The 19438-nt window shown below is 43.7% G+C and overlaps 1 protein-coding gene across 18 annotated transcripts in view; it reads right to left on the reverse strand.

The window, feature by feature from the left end:
- LOC125458783 (prominin-1-A-like) overlaps positions 1-19438 on the reverse strand; it is a 240952-nt gene that overhangs the window by 126099 nt on the left and 95415 nt on the right. For all 18 annotated transcript variants that reach the window (XR_009445857.1, XR_009445860.1, XM_059646712.1 and 15 more), the window contains one exon: positions 13794-13883. Coding sequence is in view for 16 of the 18 variants with exons in the window: in XM_059646712.1 (XP_059502695.1) it covers positions 13794-13883 (90 nt within the window). In the remaining 2 variants the exon portion in view is untranslated. The remainder of the gene's footprint in view (positions 1-13793; positions 13884-19438) is intronic.

The raw sequence follows: 19438 nt of genomic DNA on the forward strand, positions 1-19438 counted from the left end.
AAGCAAGGAGTCAGCACGGCTAAAAGGAGTCATGAAAAGTCATTGGCTAACAGGATTAAGGGAAATTCCAACGCTTTTTATACATATATAAAGAGTAAGAGAGTAGCCAGACAGAGGGTTGGCCCACTCAAGGACAGGGAAGGGAATCTACGTATGGAGCCAGAGGAAATAGGAAAGGCATTAAATAAGTACTTTGTGCCAGTATTCACCGTACGGAAGAACTTGGTGGATGATGAGTCTGGGGAAGGGTCGATATATAGTTTGGGTCATGTTGAGATCAAAAGGGAGGAGGTATTGGGGGTCTTGAAAAACAGTAAGGTTGACAAGTCCCTGGGGCCTGATGGGATATACACCAGAATACTGAGAGAGGCAAGGGAGGAAATTGCTGTCGCCTTGAGGGATATCTTTGTATCCTCACTGGCTGCAGGGGAGGTCCCAGAGGATTGGAGAATAGCCAATGTTGTTCTTCTGCTGAAGAAAGGTGACAAGGATAATCCAGCTAATTACAGGTCGGTGAGCCTTACATAAGTGGTTGGGAAATTATTGGAAGGATTCTTCAAGACAGGATTTACTCCGAACCTGGAGATCAATGGGTGTATTAGCGAGAGGCAACATGGTTTTGTGAAGGGGAGGTCATGTCTCACTAACGTGGTTTAGTTTTTGAGGAAGTGATAAAGATGATCGGTGAGGGTGGGAGTAGGGCAGTGGATGTTGTCTATATGGGCATCAGTAAGGCCTTTGACAAGGTCCGTCATGGCAGGCTGATACAGAAGATAGAGTCCACGGGGTCAGAGGTGAGCTTGCAAGATGGATAAAAAAAAACTGGCTTGGTTATGGAAGGCAGGATAGCAGTGGAAGGGTACGTTTCTAAATGGAGAGCTGTGACTAGCAAGGCTCCTCAGGGGTCACTGCTGGGACCTTTGCTGTTTGTAATATATACAAATGATTTGGAGGAGAACATAACTAGTCTGATTAGTAAATTTGCCGATGGGACAAACATTGGCAGAATTCCAAATAGCAATGAGGACCATCAGAGGATACAGGAGGATACAGACCAGAGAGACTTGGGCAGAGAGATGGCAGATGGAGTTTAACCTGGAATAATGTGAGGTAATGTATTTTGTTAGGTCTTTGGAAGAAAAATATACAGTTAATGGCAGAACCCTTAAGAGTACTGATAGGCAGAGGGATCTGGGTGTACAGGTACACAGGTCACTGAAACTGGCAATGCAGGTAAAAAAGGTAGTCAACGTGACACATGGCATGCTTGCTTTCATCAGCTGAGGTACTGAGTTTAAAAACTGGCAGGTAATGTTGCAGCTTTATAGAACATTAGTTAGGCCACATTTGGAATCTTATGTTCAATTCTGGTCACCACACTACCAGAAGGATGTGGTGGCTTTGGAGAGGGTACAGGAAAGATTTATCAGGATATTGCCTGGTATGGAGGGCATTAGCTATGAGGAGAGGTTGGAGAAAGTTGGGGGTTATTCCCACTGAAACGACAGAGGTTGAGGGGTGACCTGATAGAGGTCTACATGATTATGAAGGGCATGGCCAGGCTGGACAGTCGGAAGCTTTTTCCCAGGGTGGAAGAGTCAGTTACCAGGGGCCATGGGTTTAAGGTGCAAGTGCAAGGTTTAAAGGTGATGTGCGAGGCAAGTTTTTCACACAGCGGGTGGTGGGTGCCTGGAACTCGCTGCCAGGGGAGGTAGTGGAAGCAGATACTAACGTGACTTTTAAAGGGCATCTTGACAAACATATGAATAGGATGGGAATAGAGGGATATGATCCCCGGAAGGGTAGGGGGTTTTAGTAGTGATGGGCAGCATGCTGGGGCAGGCTTGAAGAGCAAAAGGGCCTGTTCCTGTATTGTAATTTTCTTTTTTTTTGTTCTACTTGTTCTCTTCCAGCTAGTTTTCGGTAGCAAGCTCAGGCTGCAATCCCTCAATCTGAGAGAGTGATTTGGTGGGCAGCAGCAGCCAACAGGAGCAAGATCTGAAGTGGTGATTTAGTGCAGAGGGGCAGCCATTAGCCACTGGTTAAGAGATAAAGCTTTATCATAGAGGAAAGGAAAGGAATTCTTAGGTTCAGAGGTAAAATTCAAGCACAAGTGGAAGGCAAGCTTCTGCCAATTGAAAACTATAATGAAGGCAGGTAACAGTCATTTGTGGGGGAAGGCAGCTCATTGTGAGGCACAGAGTTGTGTCAACATCAGAAGTGTAATATGTGCCAGCAGCTTACGCAGCAATCATATTGTATATGCTTAGAGAGAATGGTGATGTGTGAAAGTCAGTCAGGATGAGTATTGTGTGGGACAAGGATGCAGTTAGTCAGTGGGTACCATCATAGTCAGTCCAGGGATTGGATCAGTCATTGGCCGTGGGCAGTCAGGCATGTGGTCCTGTTCAAATTTGGGAATCTATGCTGTTGCTGTCCAGGGATTCCTTGCAGTTAAATAAAAACAGTGCAAGCTTTGCAGATTGGTTAGTCAGGGTGCTAATGGCAAACTCAGTCTGGGAGCTGAAGTGGACAGTTGGGCTGACATGCCGAAGCAGTTCCGGGGAATGTGTGGTGGTCAGTCTGCAGAAGTGAAGTACATATAATGCACAAGTTTTACAGAGGCCAGTAGATGGTATTATCAAGGTATTAGCTAACTCAAGTCTGGTATTTAGTCATTGTATTAAGTTACAGGTATAGAGGACAATTGCAGATAATATGGTTGGACCTGGTTGTCTCATAGTGGACTATGTGATCTCAAAGGAAAAGTTGAGGCAAGTCACAGTCATTCTAGCCTCAACCTGGAAAAGGTTCAGGGTTAGTTCTGGTTCTGGCAGGGTAAAACTAACATATTAATGGCAATATAAAAGGGTTCAACTGAAATAGGGGAATAGTGATGGGTCATAGTGGAGTCAAAGATCACAACACAAGAAGTGTCATGAAGAATGAGGTTAAGTCACAGTTCAATGGCAGAGCCTGCAAGTTCCTCACTGAAACACAGTTAAAATTCAACATACAGATCCACTAATTAGTGATGAGTAAAAGGTGCTTCTAAAGTGAGAGGAGTAGGTTATTACTTTAATCTCCAAGGAATGGGTTGTAGGGCTGGAATGTAAGGAACTCTACCTCAAGGGCTACTGAAAAGTCACCGTGTCTGTGCTGATTAAACAATGCCATTCATCTGTGTTTATCTGACTTCAATTCACAGTTAATCTGGAAGTCATCATTCAGCAGAATACTGGGGACTTGGCTTGAAGTGAGTTGCACACAGCCATCACGTGCAACAAAATGTTGAGAAGCACCAGGCAGCCTGTATTTTCAGCAGCCTTGAATGGTGTGTTCCATTTACACACTGGGCACAGTAAATTGTGGCCCATGATGGGGGAGGGGCAGCTCCTGAAATTTTGCTTGTACTTCAGCCCCGAGTTCCTGATCTTTAGACGTCCATTTCAGAGGTTGTGGGGAGAGGTGACTGCAGGCAAATCAGACAGTTTGTTTCTGGGCCTGACCAGATTGTCTATAAATAGGCAGCTCACTGTTTGCCCACTTTCATGGTTATATCTGTGCCTGAATGTCTTTGGAAAGTGAGCTGGCTCAAGGCCTTCCATGGATGATGGACACTACAAGGGTTAGAGTGCATTATTTATCTTCAAAATGATAATTTAATTTGCATAGTATTAAACTTTGAACTTTTTTGTTACATTGTTCCTTCAAGGGACAGGCACCCTGTAATATGGTTTCATTTGGCTTCATTTGATTTAATGGATTTTAAGTGGTTTTGAATATCTTATCAGATCATTCAAATCTAAAATGCACTTACGAAAAGGAATCATTAGGAATACACTACCATTGATTGAAATCCTGTATCTCTGAGATGAACAAAACTCAATGAAACAAGACGCTTCCTGCTCATAATGGGAATCAGAGAGAGGTTGCAGATTGGAACAGATCAACAGACTTTAGTATTTATCTCTGCAAATGACTGAGGCTCAATGTAGAAGACAACAAAAATGCTTTGAGATGTCATGACATATCTATGACATCTGCTAGATGAGGAGCTGGGCTCACATGGAGGAAGAGGCAATTCTATCCCTATAGCCCTCAAGGACACAGCTGCCCTTAAATTTTTGTCAAGTGGATCATTTCAGGGAGTAAATGGAGACTTGCACGATGTTTCACAGTTCTCCACTTATGAGTGTATCCAGGATGTCACTAATGCAAAAGTGGCCAGACCCTTTTTAACAAAAGATCTGAGGATGCTAGAGGTCTAAAATAAATTAAAAATTACAGGAGAAATCCAGAAGAACTAGCAGCATCTGTGGAGAGAATCAAAATTAACATATTGAGACCAATACAACGCCTCTTCCCCCTCCAAAGCTGACTCACAACACCTCAAAGAAATCCTTCGATGAGCACACAGAATAGGTGTAATCCAAGCAAAGCCTCTGTCAGGACTGTTGTGGAAAAGACCCTAAGTCTCGTCAAGACATAGATGACGTCTCTAGTCTGGGCAGCAGGTGCCATGCAATACCGTCTTGATTGGGTGTCTTACACCATAATGGGGTGTTGTACCTTTCACAAACTGAGTTGGCATGGAGAGGAGATGCAAGAGAGAGAGGAATTCTCCGAGGAGGAAGATAAGGTGGAGGATCCTCAGATGCGCCAAGAGCAGTGATGATGCAAGGAAGGCAGGTCGATATTCAGTAGAGCACCAAGACAGAATTTATTGCTACATGCTGCATGATGCCTTACAGAGTAGACACGTGATTTTTGCAAGGTCTACTTTCATATCTGTAGTCGGCAAACAGCCTACAGGTAAACCAATTTACTTGTTTTCATTGCCGATTATGCTATGCAATTAGATGTCCTTAGTAATAAAAAGGCTGTGATATAGTGAGGTCTTCCATTACATGGCTCTTCTAAATGTTTGTGTGAAAATCATCCTTGTGCCAAAGACATACGAGTCACATCAATATGTTAACTCCTTCACGAGGGCTACCATGCTGTCACTGATCCTGAAATGTTCCTTCTGAGCATTTCTACACCAGAAGTCACATGACATCAGGTTCTTGTCCAACTGGTTTATTTAAAAACACAAGCTTTCAGAGCCTCAGTCCTTCTTCAGGTTTCCTGAAGCTTGTGATTTTTAATAAACCTGTTGGACTATAACCTGGTGGTGTGTGATTTCTGACCTCATTTACCGCAGTCTAACACCAGCCCCTCTATGTCATTTTTACATCAGTATACCCTCAACGCTTCAGAATGCAATGAGCTTTCCCTGTCCAATGCTATGCCTGAGCATCATCTACATCAGCACTTAAAAGATAAGACTGAGGTTTTCATAGCAAGCTTCAGCCAGAAGTGTCGAGTGGATGATCCACCTCGACCTCCTCCAGTAGTCCCCAGCATCACACTCAGCAGTTTTCAGCCAATTCAATTCACTCCATAGGATATCAAGAAATCAGTGGAGACAGTGGATACTGCAAAGGCTACAGGCCCAGACAATTTTCCAGCAATAGTACTGAAGACTCGAGCTCCAGAACTTGCCACTTCCCTAGCCAAGTTGTTCCAGTGCAGTTACAACACTGGTATCTACCGGATAATGTAGAAAATTGCCCAACTATGCCATGTACATAAAAAGCAGGAAAAATCCAACCCAGCCAATTATCGCCTCAGCAGTCTACTTTCGATCATCAGTTAAGTAATGGAAGGTGTTATCAACAGTGCTATCAAGCAGCACCTGTTCAGCGACGCCCAGTTTGGGTTCCACCGGAACACTCAGCTCCAGGCCTCATTACAGCCTTAGTTTAAACATGGACAAAAGATCTAAACTCCAGAGGTGAGGGGAGAGTGACAGCCCTCCACATTAAGGGTGTATTCGACAGTGTGTGGTATCAAGGAGCCCAAGCAAAACTAGAATCCATGGGAATCTGGGGGGGCAAGCTCTTCGGTGATTAGAGACATACGTGACACATAGGAAGATGGTCATGCTTGTTGGAGGTCAGTCATCTCAGCTCCAGGATGTCTCTGCAGGGGAGTGCCCTAGCCCCAACGAACATCAGCTGTTTCATCAATGATTTTGTCTCCATCATAGAGTCAGAAGTGGGTATATTTGACAATGACTGCACAATGTTCATCACCTTTTGCAACTCCTCTGATACTGAAGTGATATCCAGCCTGGGGCTGAAAAATAATAAGTAACATTTGCGCCACACAAATATCAGCCTATAACCATCACCAATAACAGATAATCTAATCATCACCTATTGACATTCAATGGCATTACCACCATTGAATGCCCCACTATCAACATCCTGGGAGTTATCATTGTCCAAAAACTCATCTAGAATCACCACAAAACATGGCAGCTATGGGAGCAGGTCAGAGACTAGGAAAACTGCAGCAAGTAACACATCTCCTGACTCCCCAAAGCCAGTCCACCGTCTACAAGGTACAGGTCAGGACTGCAATGGCATATTCCCCACTTGCCTTGTTAAGTGCAGCGCCAACATCAAGAAGCTTGACAAAATCCAGGTCAAAGCAGACCGCTTGATTGGCACTACATCCACAAGCATCCACCCCCTCACCTGCAACACTCAGTAGCTGCAGTGTGTCCTGTCTAAAAGATATACTGCAGAAATTCACCAAAGATCCTCAGACAGCACTTTCCAAGCCCATGAACACTTTCGTCTAGAAGGACAAAGGCAGCAGAAAAATGGGAACATCACCACATCCAAGTTCCCCTCCAGGCCACTCACTCTGACTTGGAATAACATCACTGTTCCTTCACTGTCCAAATTCTGGAATTCCCTCCTAAATGACATCGTAGATTAACCCACAGCAGGTGGACTGCAGTGGTTCAAGGCAGCAAACCACCACCTTCTCAAGGGCAAGTGGGGACAGACAATAAATGCTAGCTACCCAGCAATGCTACATCCGACAAATGAAAAACAAACTTGGCCCATTGCCTTGTATGCCTTGCAACACATGTAAGCATCTAAATGCTTCTTAAATGTTCCGAGGGTATCTGTTTCTACCGCCCTTAAAGGCAGTGAGTTCTCTATTACCAAAACTCTGGAGGAAAAAAAATTCTTTATATCTCCTCAAAACCTCCAAAAGTTTCTTCCTTTTTATCCTATCTATGGCCTTTATAATTTTATACATCTCAATCACGTCCCTCCTCTGTCTCCTCTGCTCCAAGGAAACTGAGTCCAGTCTATTCTCACTTCAACTCTCCAGCCCAGGCAACACTCTGGTAATCTCCTCTGCACCCTCTGCAGTGCAATCACACCCCTCCTATAATGCGAAATCCAAAACTGCAGACTCTCCTCTAGCTATGGTCGATACATCCTTTTCTACATTCCAGCATAACCTCCCCAATCTTAAAGTCTATGCCTTTTACAATTAAGGTAAGTATCTCATATGCCTTCTGAACCACTATATTTACCTGTCCTGCTACCATAAGGCACAGGTGGACATGCACATCAAGGTACTTCTGATCCTCAGTGGCTCCCAGGAGAAATAAATGCTGGCCAAGCCTACATCACATGGACAAAAAAAATTACCCCACTTAACGCAAGTCGATTGGATGAATTGGCTGTGACAAATTTTATACTAGTGGAAGTGAACATACATTTTCCAAGTGCAGATTTTAAGCAATGATTGAAGAACTTTGTCACTGATGTGCCCTGAAAAAGGTTCTATTTTCTCTCCTTCCTTACCCTCCTTGTGCAGGCCAGGTTTATAGAACATAGAACATAGAACATAGAACAGTACAGCACAGAACAGGCCCTTCAGCCCACAATGTTGTGCCGACCATTGATCCTCATGTATGCACCCTCAAATTTCTGTGACCATATACATGTCCAGCAGTCTCTTAAATGACCCCAATGACCTTGCTTCCACAACTGCTGCTGGCAATGCATTCCATGCTCTCACAACTCTCTGCGTAAAGAACCTGCCTCTGACATCCCCTCTATACTTTCCACCAACCAGCTTAAAACTATGACCCCTCGTGCTAGCCATTTCTGCCCTGGGAAATAGTCTCTGGCTATCAACTCTATCTATGCCTCTCATTATCTTGTATACCTCAATTAGGTCCCCTCTCCTCCTCCTTTTCTCCAATGAAAAGAGACCGAGCTCAGTCAACCTCTCTTCATAAGATAAGCCCTCCAGTCCAGGCAGCATCCTGGTAAACCTCCTCTGAACCCTCTCCAAAGCATCCACAACTTTCCTATAATAGGGCGCCCAGAACTGGACGCAGTATTCCAAGTGCGGTCTAACCAAAGTTTTATAGAGCTGCAACAAGATCTCACGACTCTTAAACTCAATCCCCCTGTTAATGAAAGCCAAAACACCATATGCTTTCTGAACAACCCTGTCCACTTGGGTGGCCATTTTAAGGGATCTATGTATCTGCACACCAAGATCCCTCTGTTCCTCCACACTGCCAAGAATCCTATCCTTAATCCTGTACTCAGCTTTCAAATTCGACCTTCCAAAATGCATCACCGCGCATTTATCCAGGTTGAACTCCATCTGCCACCTCTCAGCCCATCTCTGCATCCTGTCAATGTCCCGCTGCAGCCTACAACAGCCCTCTACACTGTCAACGACACCTCCGACCTTTGTGTCGTCTGCAAACTTGCTGACCCAACCTTCAATCCCCTCGTCCAAGTCATTAATAAAAATTACAAACAGTAGAGGCCCAAGGACAGAGCCCTGTGGAACTCCACTCACCACTGACTTCCAGGCAGAATATTTTCCTTCTACAACCACTCGCTGTCTTCTGTTGGCCAGCCAATTCTGTATCCAAGCAGCTAAGTTCCCCTGTATCCCATTCCTCCTGACCTTCTGAATGAGCCTACCATGGGGAACCTTATCAAATGCCTTACTGAAGTCCATATACACCACATCCACAGCTCGACCCTCATCAACTTTTCTAGTCACATCCTCAAAAAACTCGATAAGGTTTGTGAGGCATGACCTGCCCCTCACAAAGCCGTGTTGACTGTATTTGATCAAGCCATGCTCTTCCAGATGGTCATAAATCTTATCCCACAGAATCCTTTCTAACACCTTGCAGACGACAGACGTGAGACTTACCGGTCTATAATTGCCGGGGATTTCCCTATTTCCTTTCTTGAAGAGAGGAATTACATTTGCCTCTCTCCAGTCCTCAGGTATGACTCCAGTGGAGAGCGAGGATGCAAGGATCTTCGCAAGTGGCAAAGCAATTGCATTTCTCGCTTCCCAAAGCAGCCGAGGACAAATCTGATCCGGGCCTGGCGACTTGTCAATCTTAATGTTTGACAAAATTTTCAGCACATCAGCTTCGTCTATCTCTATCCATTCCAGCATGCACACCTGCTCTTCAAAGGTTTCATTCACTACAAAGTTCGTTTCTTTCGTAAAGACAGAAGCAAAAAACTCATTTAGGGCTTCCCCTACCTCCTCAGGCTCCACACACAAGGTCCCTATGCTATCCCTGATCGGCCCTACTCTTTCTTTGACCATTCTCTTATTCCTCACATAAGTGTAAAATGCCTTTGTGTTTTCCCGGATTCCTTCTGCCAAGCCTTTCTCGTGCCCCCTCCTGGCTCTCCTCAGACCATTTTTGAGCTCCTTCCTTGCCTGCATGTAATCCTCTCTAGCTGAACTTGACCCTAGCTTCCTCCACCTTATGTAAGCTACCTTCTTCCTTTTCACTAGAAGCTCCACCGCTCTCGTCATCCAAGGTTCCCTAATCTTACCCCTTCTTGCCTGTCTCAGAGGGACATATTTACTCATCACTCCCAACAACTGTTCCTTAAACCGTCTCCACATGTCGATAGTTCCCTTACCATGGAACAACTGCTCCCAGTCCATGCTTCCTAACTCATGTCTAATCGCATCATAGTTTCCTCTTCCCCAATTAAATATCCTCCCATTCTGCCTAATCCTCTCCTTCTCCATAGCTATGTAGAATGTGAGGCAGTTATGGTCACTATTGCCAAAATGCTCTCCCACCACAAGATCTGATACCTGCCCTGGCTCGTTTCCGAGCACCAAGTCTAGAATGGCCTCTCCCCTCGTCGGCCTGTCAACGTACTGCGTTAGGAAACCCTCCTGAACACACCTAACAAAAACAGCTCCATTCAAATTTTCTGCTCGAAGGAGGTTCCAATCAATATTAGGAAAGTTAAAGTCACCCATTACAACAACCCTACTGCGTCCACACTTTTCCAAAATCTGTCGACCTATGCTTTCTTCAATCTCCCTGCTGCTATTGGGGGGCCTGTAGTAAACCCCTAACGAGGTGACTACTCCCTTGCTGTTCCTAATTTCCACCCATACTGACTCAGTAGGCAGATCTTCCTCGACAAAGGAAGCTTCTGTAGCTGTGATACCCTCTCTGATTAGTAGTGCTACACCCCCTCCTCTTTTTCCCCCCTCCCTATTCTTTTTAAATGTTCTAAACCCTGGAACATCCAGCAACCATTCCTGCCCATGAGAAACCCATGTCTCTGTTATGGCCACAACATCATAGCACCAGGTACTGATCCATGCTCTAAGTTCATCACTTTTATTCCTGATACTCCTTGCATTGAAGCAAACACACTTTAACCGATCCCTTGGTTCCTTCCCAGGAAAATCCTTCCCACTAGCTGGTCTACCTCTTGCTACTGCCTCACCTGCATCAACGCTCACCTCTGGTATACAGCTCAGGTTCCCACCCCCCTGCCATACTAGTTTAAACCCTCTCGAACTACTCGAGCAAACCTTCCACCCAGGACATTGGTCCCCTTCCAGTTCAGATGCAACCCGTCCTTCTTGTACAGGTCCCACCTTCCCCAGAAGGCATCCCAATTATCAACATATCTGAAGCCCTCCCTCCTACACCAGCTGCGTAGCCACGTGTTCAGCTGCGCCCGCTCCCTGTTCCTCACCTCACTATCTCGTGGCACCGGTAGTAAACCAGAGAACACTACTCTGTTCGTCCTGCTCTGCAGCTTCCATCCTAACTCCCTGAAATCACTTTTTATATCCTCAAACCTATTTCTGGCTATATCATTTGTGCCAATATGTAACACGATTTCTGGCTGTTCGCCCTCCCCTTTTAGAACTTTATACACCCGATCGGAGACGTCCCGGACCCTGGCACCAGGGAGGCAACATACCTACCGGGAATCCCGATCTTGCCCACAAAATCTCCTGTCGATTCCCCTAACTATCGAGTCCCCTACCACGAGTACTTTTCTATTCTGCCCCCTTCCCTTCTTTGCCACAGTGTCAGGCTCAGTGCCAGAGAACTGACTACTATGGCTTTCCTCTGGTAGGTCATCCCCCCCAGCAGTATCCAAAACGGTATACTTATTTCTGCAATTGGGTGGTGGCAACCTAGGAAGGCATCCCCTGATAATTTTCAGCCTGAACTGTTGAGGCTGTCTTGCTCACATGCAAGCTCAACTTCCTTAGCTTTAGATGCTGGAGGCATTAGGGTCACAGGCAGGGGTAAGGTGGAACAGTAGGGTACCTTGTGGTGTCATGCATAGATGTTGGTGTGGTCTTTCAGTCCTCCTCCCTGTGACAGAGAGGTAAAGCTGGAGTGAGGTCAAGATCCCTCATCCTCTCACCTCCATGGATGCAGCATACCCATGGCTAAATCAATAGAGTGCTTATCCATGCACATATCCAGCAGCATCTCAGCATTCCAATGGGACTAATTCTCTAGGTTAGCTTGGAAAGGAAAGAGTCCCAAAAATTTGGGCCAAAGTGAGCTGTCTTGTACTACTAATTTAAGTAAACAAACAGGTGGAATTTACTACTAACCAGACACTGCAGTCAAGCTAAAAACATGTACTGCCTACCACAGTAAACAGAAATGTGTAACATGATTTTCAGTGCCAGTGTAATACCAGGTATGCAGGCCATATTTCCTAATTACTGACAAACCATTTCAAACAAAAACTTCCTCGTTTTGAATCCAATGAGTTTATCAAAGACAGCTAACCATTCCTGCTGCATCTTCATGATAAGCATTACCTAATCAGTTAGCAATCTGTTTACATCCTAAATAAGTTGTTGCTTCCTTTCTAAAGTCGGGGTTCTTCTCAAACTTCTGTCCTCATGACTGCAAGAATGAAAAACTTCAAATTTGTGTCTCTTTTAGCAATATTTATGTTCTGTACCACCAAGCACTACAACAAATACTATAATTAGTATTACCTTGTGCAAACAAAGATACATCCTTAGAAACCTGCCAGGTGTGATGTTGATCATATAAATCAGTGAAATTCCACATTTGATTCTTCACACTTACAGAGTCAATTAGACCCAGCCAAAATAACATCAAGGGTAAAATTGCATCAGTTGGCAATTCCTTCACTGGTCACTCTTTGCAATATATATTTGAATGTTTGCACATTGGACAAAAACAATTAACTGAACATGTTCTGTAAAATATGGAATGGACTCGAAGGATGTGAAGATCAAGCACCCAGTGCCTTCTGACAATGACAAAACACGCAACTTCAAAGACCACTTGTTTCCAAAATAGGGAATCAACACATTTTCTTCACAGAACGATCCCTCAATGGAGTAAGTAGCCAAAGGAAACAGTCACAGCCCCGTCACTTGAAATCTTCAAGACCTATCTTCAGATTATTTCCATTTAAAATATTTTTAAACTAAATGAAATTATTGTCAGAACCACCATCACAGCAAATCATGTCTGGTTCAAGTAGCACTGATAAAATATATTTAGTTTGGTGGAATATAAATATTGATCTGTGATAATAACATAATCAAAGCAGAAGATTTGATTTGGAATCAACTGCATTGTTTTCTTCTCACCCTGCATGTTTTAATAGTCCAGCAGTACATATTATTGTTGAAACAATTGTAACTTGCTGCATAAGGTTAATGCTAGTTATGGAACAATGTTGCTACACTATCGGTTATGGCCTTTACAAGATTAAAAAATGCAGATGAATGAGAAAAATTCAAATCACAGATATGGAGTGATATGGAGAGGTCATCGTAACAGCTTCATTACAGAAACTTTGCGACGTTTTCAGCACAAGTTGGTGAACACAAGCAGGATACCTTTTCAATTGTTGTTCTCTGACCATCAGAAGTCATTGTTCAGATAAATTTCAACATTCTGCACCTCATTTAAAAAAAATACAGAGTGGTAACTTCATTTTGAAGAAATAAAACACAAAAGTTGGATCTTTTATCTTAAATGTCCTTTGACTCCTTGGCCTCCCAAGCCAACAAGGTTCAGATGGTTCAACCTGGTGAACACGCTTTCATTTCTTCAATGGATATACTACTTCTTCCTGACAATATTATTCATTGTTTATTTGACGAAAATAGAAATATGAATGTCCTTTTCCATAGGAGACCATCAAATAAACTACAATTGAACTTAGTTGAAACGAAACTATTTTCCTTTTACTGAAGTTCAAACTTGTACCATTAAGTTGGTCTCACCCTTTCCCAGAATTATGTATCTTGCATAGGTACTACTATTGGAATAGTAAAATATTACTTCCTATCAATTTTTGGTCTATTGCTGCTTTTTTCACTCAAGTTGCTTTCACAATTAAGTTCCCCATCATACTTTTCTGTGCATCATGCCAGTTCCCAATTTCTTATTCTACATCACTTGTTAACCATCTGAGTAGAGGAAAGGTACAAAGAACAAACAAATAAGCAATTCTTTTATGGTTTTGGTGCCAAAACATTTGTAAAGCATCCATAGAAAATACAATTGGGTAGGATTCTTCAATTGATAGTGCACAACATACCTCTGGCCAAGTCATTGGAATCCTCAAGTGCAGGGATTACATCTTTTCCAAAGCGTGCTTTTACATTACCACCAAGTATAGTCCCAATATCTACATGAGAAAACAGCACATCACAGTGTTCAACAAAACGCCATTCCACAGAAATAATTTTTAAGAGAGCATTCTCAATTCAAAGCTGTTAAGGATTATAGCTGCTTGCTGTTCATTTCTTATATATGAGTAGATACTCACTTGGCAAGTCAGAAAATTATTTCAACAAGCATTACTCAGGAAGGTCCTCATTATATACATGGGAGACATTGTAGATGTGAGATTCTGAATGAAAACAACAGCTGGTACGGTATTTACAAAATAACTTACTTTAATACAGTACTTGTAGTAATTGTAATGAGATCAGCCAAGTGGGCTTCATAGAATATGAGTTCCCTGATTGGGGCTGTTAACCTGGTCCAACCAGGAGCCCTTGCTGACAGATAAGAAGAGCAGTATTCACTCTGAGAGCTGGATCAATATCAAGAACTCTCCATGAATAAAGGATGACGTGGTGATAGGACACCAGCCTCTGTGGAGTTATTTCAATGGTAATGAGAGTAAAGCACCCTCTTGAAGAAATTTGCTTGCAACATTGTTTGAGTTGGGGTAAGCATTTATGCCATTATTTTGGAAGCTTGACTCATTTGATCCTGCCATCGAAGACTGGGCCCAGTATATGGAAAGAATGCATTATTTTTACCAGGCAAACGATATTAGGGGTAGATGAAAGACAAAAAGAAATTCTCCTGTTAGCTTGTGCAACCACAACTTTTTTGGTTATTAGGAGACTAATTTCCCTGAGGCACGAGATACTAAAACCTTTCAAGTTGACAGACTTAGTTAAGAAATATCAGAGATAACAAGGTGTAGAGCTGGATGAACACAGCAGGCCAAGCAGGATCATAGAAGCAGGAAAGTTGATGTTTCAGGCCGACATCCTTCTTCAGAAATGGGGGAGGGGGAGGAGGTTCTGAAATAAGTTGGGAGAAAGGGGGAGGCGAATAGAAGATGGATAGAGGAGAGGACAGGTGCACCGGAGACAGACTGGTCAAAGTGCAGAGGTGGAGGCGGCAGAAAAACTGCTCAACGTCCAAGCGTAAACCGTATTCGTTGATGTGTGGATGGAGGGGTCAAAGCTGAGCCCCTTACTGAGGACTGACCGCTCGTCCTCAGTAAGGGGGAAGTCTCGGGGGATGGTGAAGAATCGGCAGGGCACGGTTCGGGCCAAATTGAGAAGGTTTGAATGTGGACTGTAGTCTATTAAGGATGATCTGGTTCCATAGGCAGGTACGATGAAAGGTGATGTGGCTAGTTTGCTTCAGGACGAGGTTGAGTAGTTTCAAGGCCGAAGAGGCTATGAGAGAGTTGCAGTGGGAGAGAGATCCACTGAGGTTTTGCCGGAGGGAGGAGGGTAACTTCTTCAGGGAAGGCAACCTGAGAAGAGGGCGACCCTTAGAAGAGGACTGCAAATCTCATCTAATTCTGAGGCACAACTGGTTTTACTCAGCAATTCAAGAACCAGGGGAATCCGTGTTAGGAGCTTCCTTCCTTTGTTCATTCACAGGATGGCATTGCTGGCTAGGCACCAATTATTGCCAATCCCCAATTGCTCATAGGGCAGTTAAGAGTCAACCACATTGTTGTGGGTCTGGATTGACTTGCTTAAGACAACTGGCAGAGACATGTGACTTTGGTTTAACTCGTAACGACATGCTGAGAAACCATTTGGTATTTGGGATTAACGATGTAACCATGCAAAAGCTCCTATTAGCTGAAGCTGAACTGGACTTCAACAGGCACAGCAACTGGCTTTGTCATTGGAAAATGCAGAAAGTGGACCTTACCAGTTGCAGGGTATTCCGATGGAAACTGATACACTCGCCTGTCCGACTGAGCCTGGGGAACGCCACTTGAATGAAGGCAATTGCATAGCCACACTCAGGATACATCCTGAGCAGACGGACTCTAATTAGCCAATAGCAAAACCCCAAAACAAAGCCAAGCCTCCGCCAAACAATTAACATTTTCTTCAAGATCCAGGCCAGCAAGTCATTGTTGTTGCTGCCAGCTGCTTACAGCCTTCCAATATTTAAATGATGAAATTCTTGCTCATCTATGAACTTCAGAATTAAATGGTCCAAAACAAGAATTGTGCATCAAGTTAATCAATTCTCTGGCCTCCAAGCTTTAGACTTTAAAAATTCCAACTGTACTTGGGACAGAAGACATTTGAACTAAATAATTTAGTGACAGTATTGAAGACATAAGTGAAGAAATTCAGCTCAACAACATTAATGATGTAATTATTGGAGCACAATAATAGAGGAGGGAGAGGAATGTTTACAAAATAAGTTGATAGATGGTAAAGGGGATGACTTCCCCTTCCCTTCAAAATATGATGAATGGGAGGAGGGAAGTTAGCTGATTTCAGGCAACTAATTTATTGGGCTAGAGAGTCTGGAGTAAAATCAGAATGGATTCCCATTTCTGATTTCAACGGAGGTTTTAACATGTAAGCTTTTAACAGCACTTCCGCCCGAATGAGTATTTGACGGCCAGGCAATTAACACACCATATAAATAGCTGCAAGGTTTCTGTGATTGCTGGGTTGCATTTCCTGCTCCTTCTTCAGAGTGTTGACCAATTTAGCAAGCCAGCAGGGTGGTGTGAAGGACTACCCTGTTTAGGTTTTACATTCCCTGGATCTACATTCTTTCCAATGTTTTATAATTCCCAAATTTGTAAAGAAGATCTCACTCAGCCGTAGAACTAATTGGTCCATCTCCTGTTTAATTGGTTTACTTGGTTTAATTTCTGTTTACTTTTCATTTTTTCAATTTCATGACTCAAGTTTTGTGACTTCCTCCAGGAGAAGTTGGTTTAATATTACCTCCTTTGCTGCTTTAGGGACCTCAATAAGGTCAAGACAATGATCATTCAAAAACTCCTGAAACAGTTTTTTTGGTTCGTTCAACACTGTTTCACAAGGTAAACACAGGCAACATTGGTTATAATCAAATAAGTTTAATTAAATCTGTACAATTTAGCTTTATGAAAAAATTGTTCAGACTGAGGCTGGAGGAGTGTACCCTCACTCTAGTTTCACTACTCCATGGTTTGCAATGTAAAAATATGTTTTCCAGTTACTAAATTGACCAATTAAATACCTCATCTACATCAGAAACAGAAGATCTATTAATCAGGTTTCTTGAAACACAATTGGGTTTACAATCAAAACCAAGATTATTGAATAAAGATGCAATATCTGGATTATCATACAGCCATTAATATAAAAATAAAAATCAGTATCCCTCTAAATATCTCCTAACATATGCAAACACAATCACACAAACAGTCTTCAGTAAAACAAAATCTTTGCAGTGATTGGCTGTCTGAAGCAAAAATACACTAAGGCTAATTGGTCAGTCTTGAAGGTTCAATGTCAAACAGCAGATGTTACAGAGTTTGTTATTCTGATGTACTGGCACATATGATAATTAACCACATATGGTGGTCTCTGGAGTGTCGCATAAACAGCTTGGACAAGAAATACAATTCTTTTTCAATCACTAATTCAAAAGTACAGAACATTTTCACTTTGAATTAATGTAGAGGGCTTTATTTTCAGAAATAGGCAAGATCAGCTGTGCAGAGATATAGGAACTGCAGATGCTGGAGAATGTGAGGTGACAAGGTGTACAGCTGGATGAACACAGCAGGCCAAGCAGCATCAGAGGAGCAGGAAAACTGATATTTCAGAAGAAGGGTCCAGACCCGAAACGCAGGCTTTCCTGCTCCTCTGATGCTGCCTGGCCTGCTGTGTTCATCCAGCTCCACACCTTATTATTGTGTCTCCCACATTTCCCACTACTCATCCCTCACACCCCCTCCCCACAATAACAACCAAAACAGAATCCTCCTCCTCCTCACGTACCACCCCACCAACATCCGCATCCAACGCATCATCCTCCAACACTTCCACCAGCTGCAATCCGACCCCAATACGAAAGATATTTTTCCTCCCCACCCTTATCTGCTTTCCGGAGGGGGCACTCTCTCCATGGCTCCTTTGTCTGCTCCACACTCCCCTCCAGCCCCACCATTCCTGGCACTTTTCCCTGCAACCGCAGGAAGTGTTGCACCTTCCCCTACAACTCCCACCTCACCCCCATCCCAGGCCCCAAGACGACTTTCCACATCAAACAAATGTTCACCTTCACATCTGCTAATGTGGTATACTGTATCTGCTGTTCCAGATGTGGCCTCCTCTACATCAGGGAAACCAAGAGGAGGCTTGGGGACAGCTTTGCGGAACACCTGCGCTCAGTTCCTAAACAAATTACTGCACCTCCCAGTCGCGAACCTTTTCAACTCACCCTCCCACTCCTTAGATGACATGTCCATCCTGGGCTTCCTACAGTGCCATGACGATGCCACCCGAAGCTGGCAGGAACAGCACGCCCTACTTCGCTTGGGAACCCTGCAGCCCAATGGTATCAATGTGGACTTCACAAGCTTCAAAATCTTCCCTCCCCCTATCGCATGCCAAACTAGCACAGCTTATCTCCACCTCCCTAACCTGTCCTTCCTCCCACCTATCCCCTCTTCCGACCTCAAGCCCCACCCACATCTCCTACCTGCTAGCCTCATCCCTCCCCCCGACCTGTCTGTCCTCCCTGAACTGACCCATCCCCTCCCTAACTCCCCACCTACACTCACCTTTACTGGCTCCACCCCTGCCTCTTTGACCTGTCTGTCTCCTTTCCACCTATCTTCTCCGTTATCCATCTTCTATCCGCCTCGCCCTCTCCCCCTATTTATTTCAGAATCCCCTTCCCCTCCTCCATTTCTGAAGAAGGGTGTAGGCCCGAAACATCAGTTTTCCTGCTCCTCTGATGCTGCTTGGCCTGTTGTGTTCATCCAGCTCTACACCTTTTTATTTAAGATCAGCTGTGCAGTTTGTTCATAGCAAGCTTTGCATTGACACAGCTCGTTCTTTGCAGGTTTTCCTGCAAATGGACTAAATAAAACAAAAGATAACAATATCTTTTCTCATCCAACCTGTGTCCCAGTTAATAGTGATAATGGGAACTGCAGATGCTGTAGAATCCAACATAACGAAGTGTGGAGCTGGATGAACACAACAGGCCAAGCAGCATCTCAGGAGCACAAAAGCTGACGTTTCGGGCCTAGACCCTTCATCAGAGACCCTTCGGGCCTAGACCCTTCATCACCCCTCTCTGATGAAGGGTCTAGGCCCGAAACGTCAGCTTTTGTGCTTCTGAGATGCTGCTTGGCCTGCTATGTTCATCCGGCTCCACACTTTGTTATCTTGTGTCCCAGTTAACATTTATTTTAGTTACATTCTATTTATAGTCAGAATAATTGGATCATGAGCCTTATATAAATGCAAGGCAGGTAAATGAATTTCCAATTTATAGTTAATAGAAATTGAAGGCTGGAGTTGATGTCCATCTTAACCACCTACCATCTGAAAGTACTTAAAAGTTCCAAATTAAATGAACTTCTCTTTTCCAAATTTTGATGGACAAGACAGTCAAAGCCACAAAACATGCCACTTATATACTTCAAATTGAATACACAAAATACCA

This window comes from Stegostoma tigrinum, chromosome 1 (genome assembly GCF_030684315.1).
Source record: "Stegostoma tigrinum isolate sSteTig4 chromosome 1, sSteTig4.hap1, whole genome shotgun sequence".
NCBI lineage: Eukaryota > Metazoa > Chordata > Chondrichthyes > Orectolobiformes > Stegostomatidae > Stegostoma > Stegostoma tigrinum.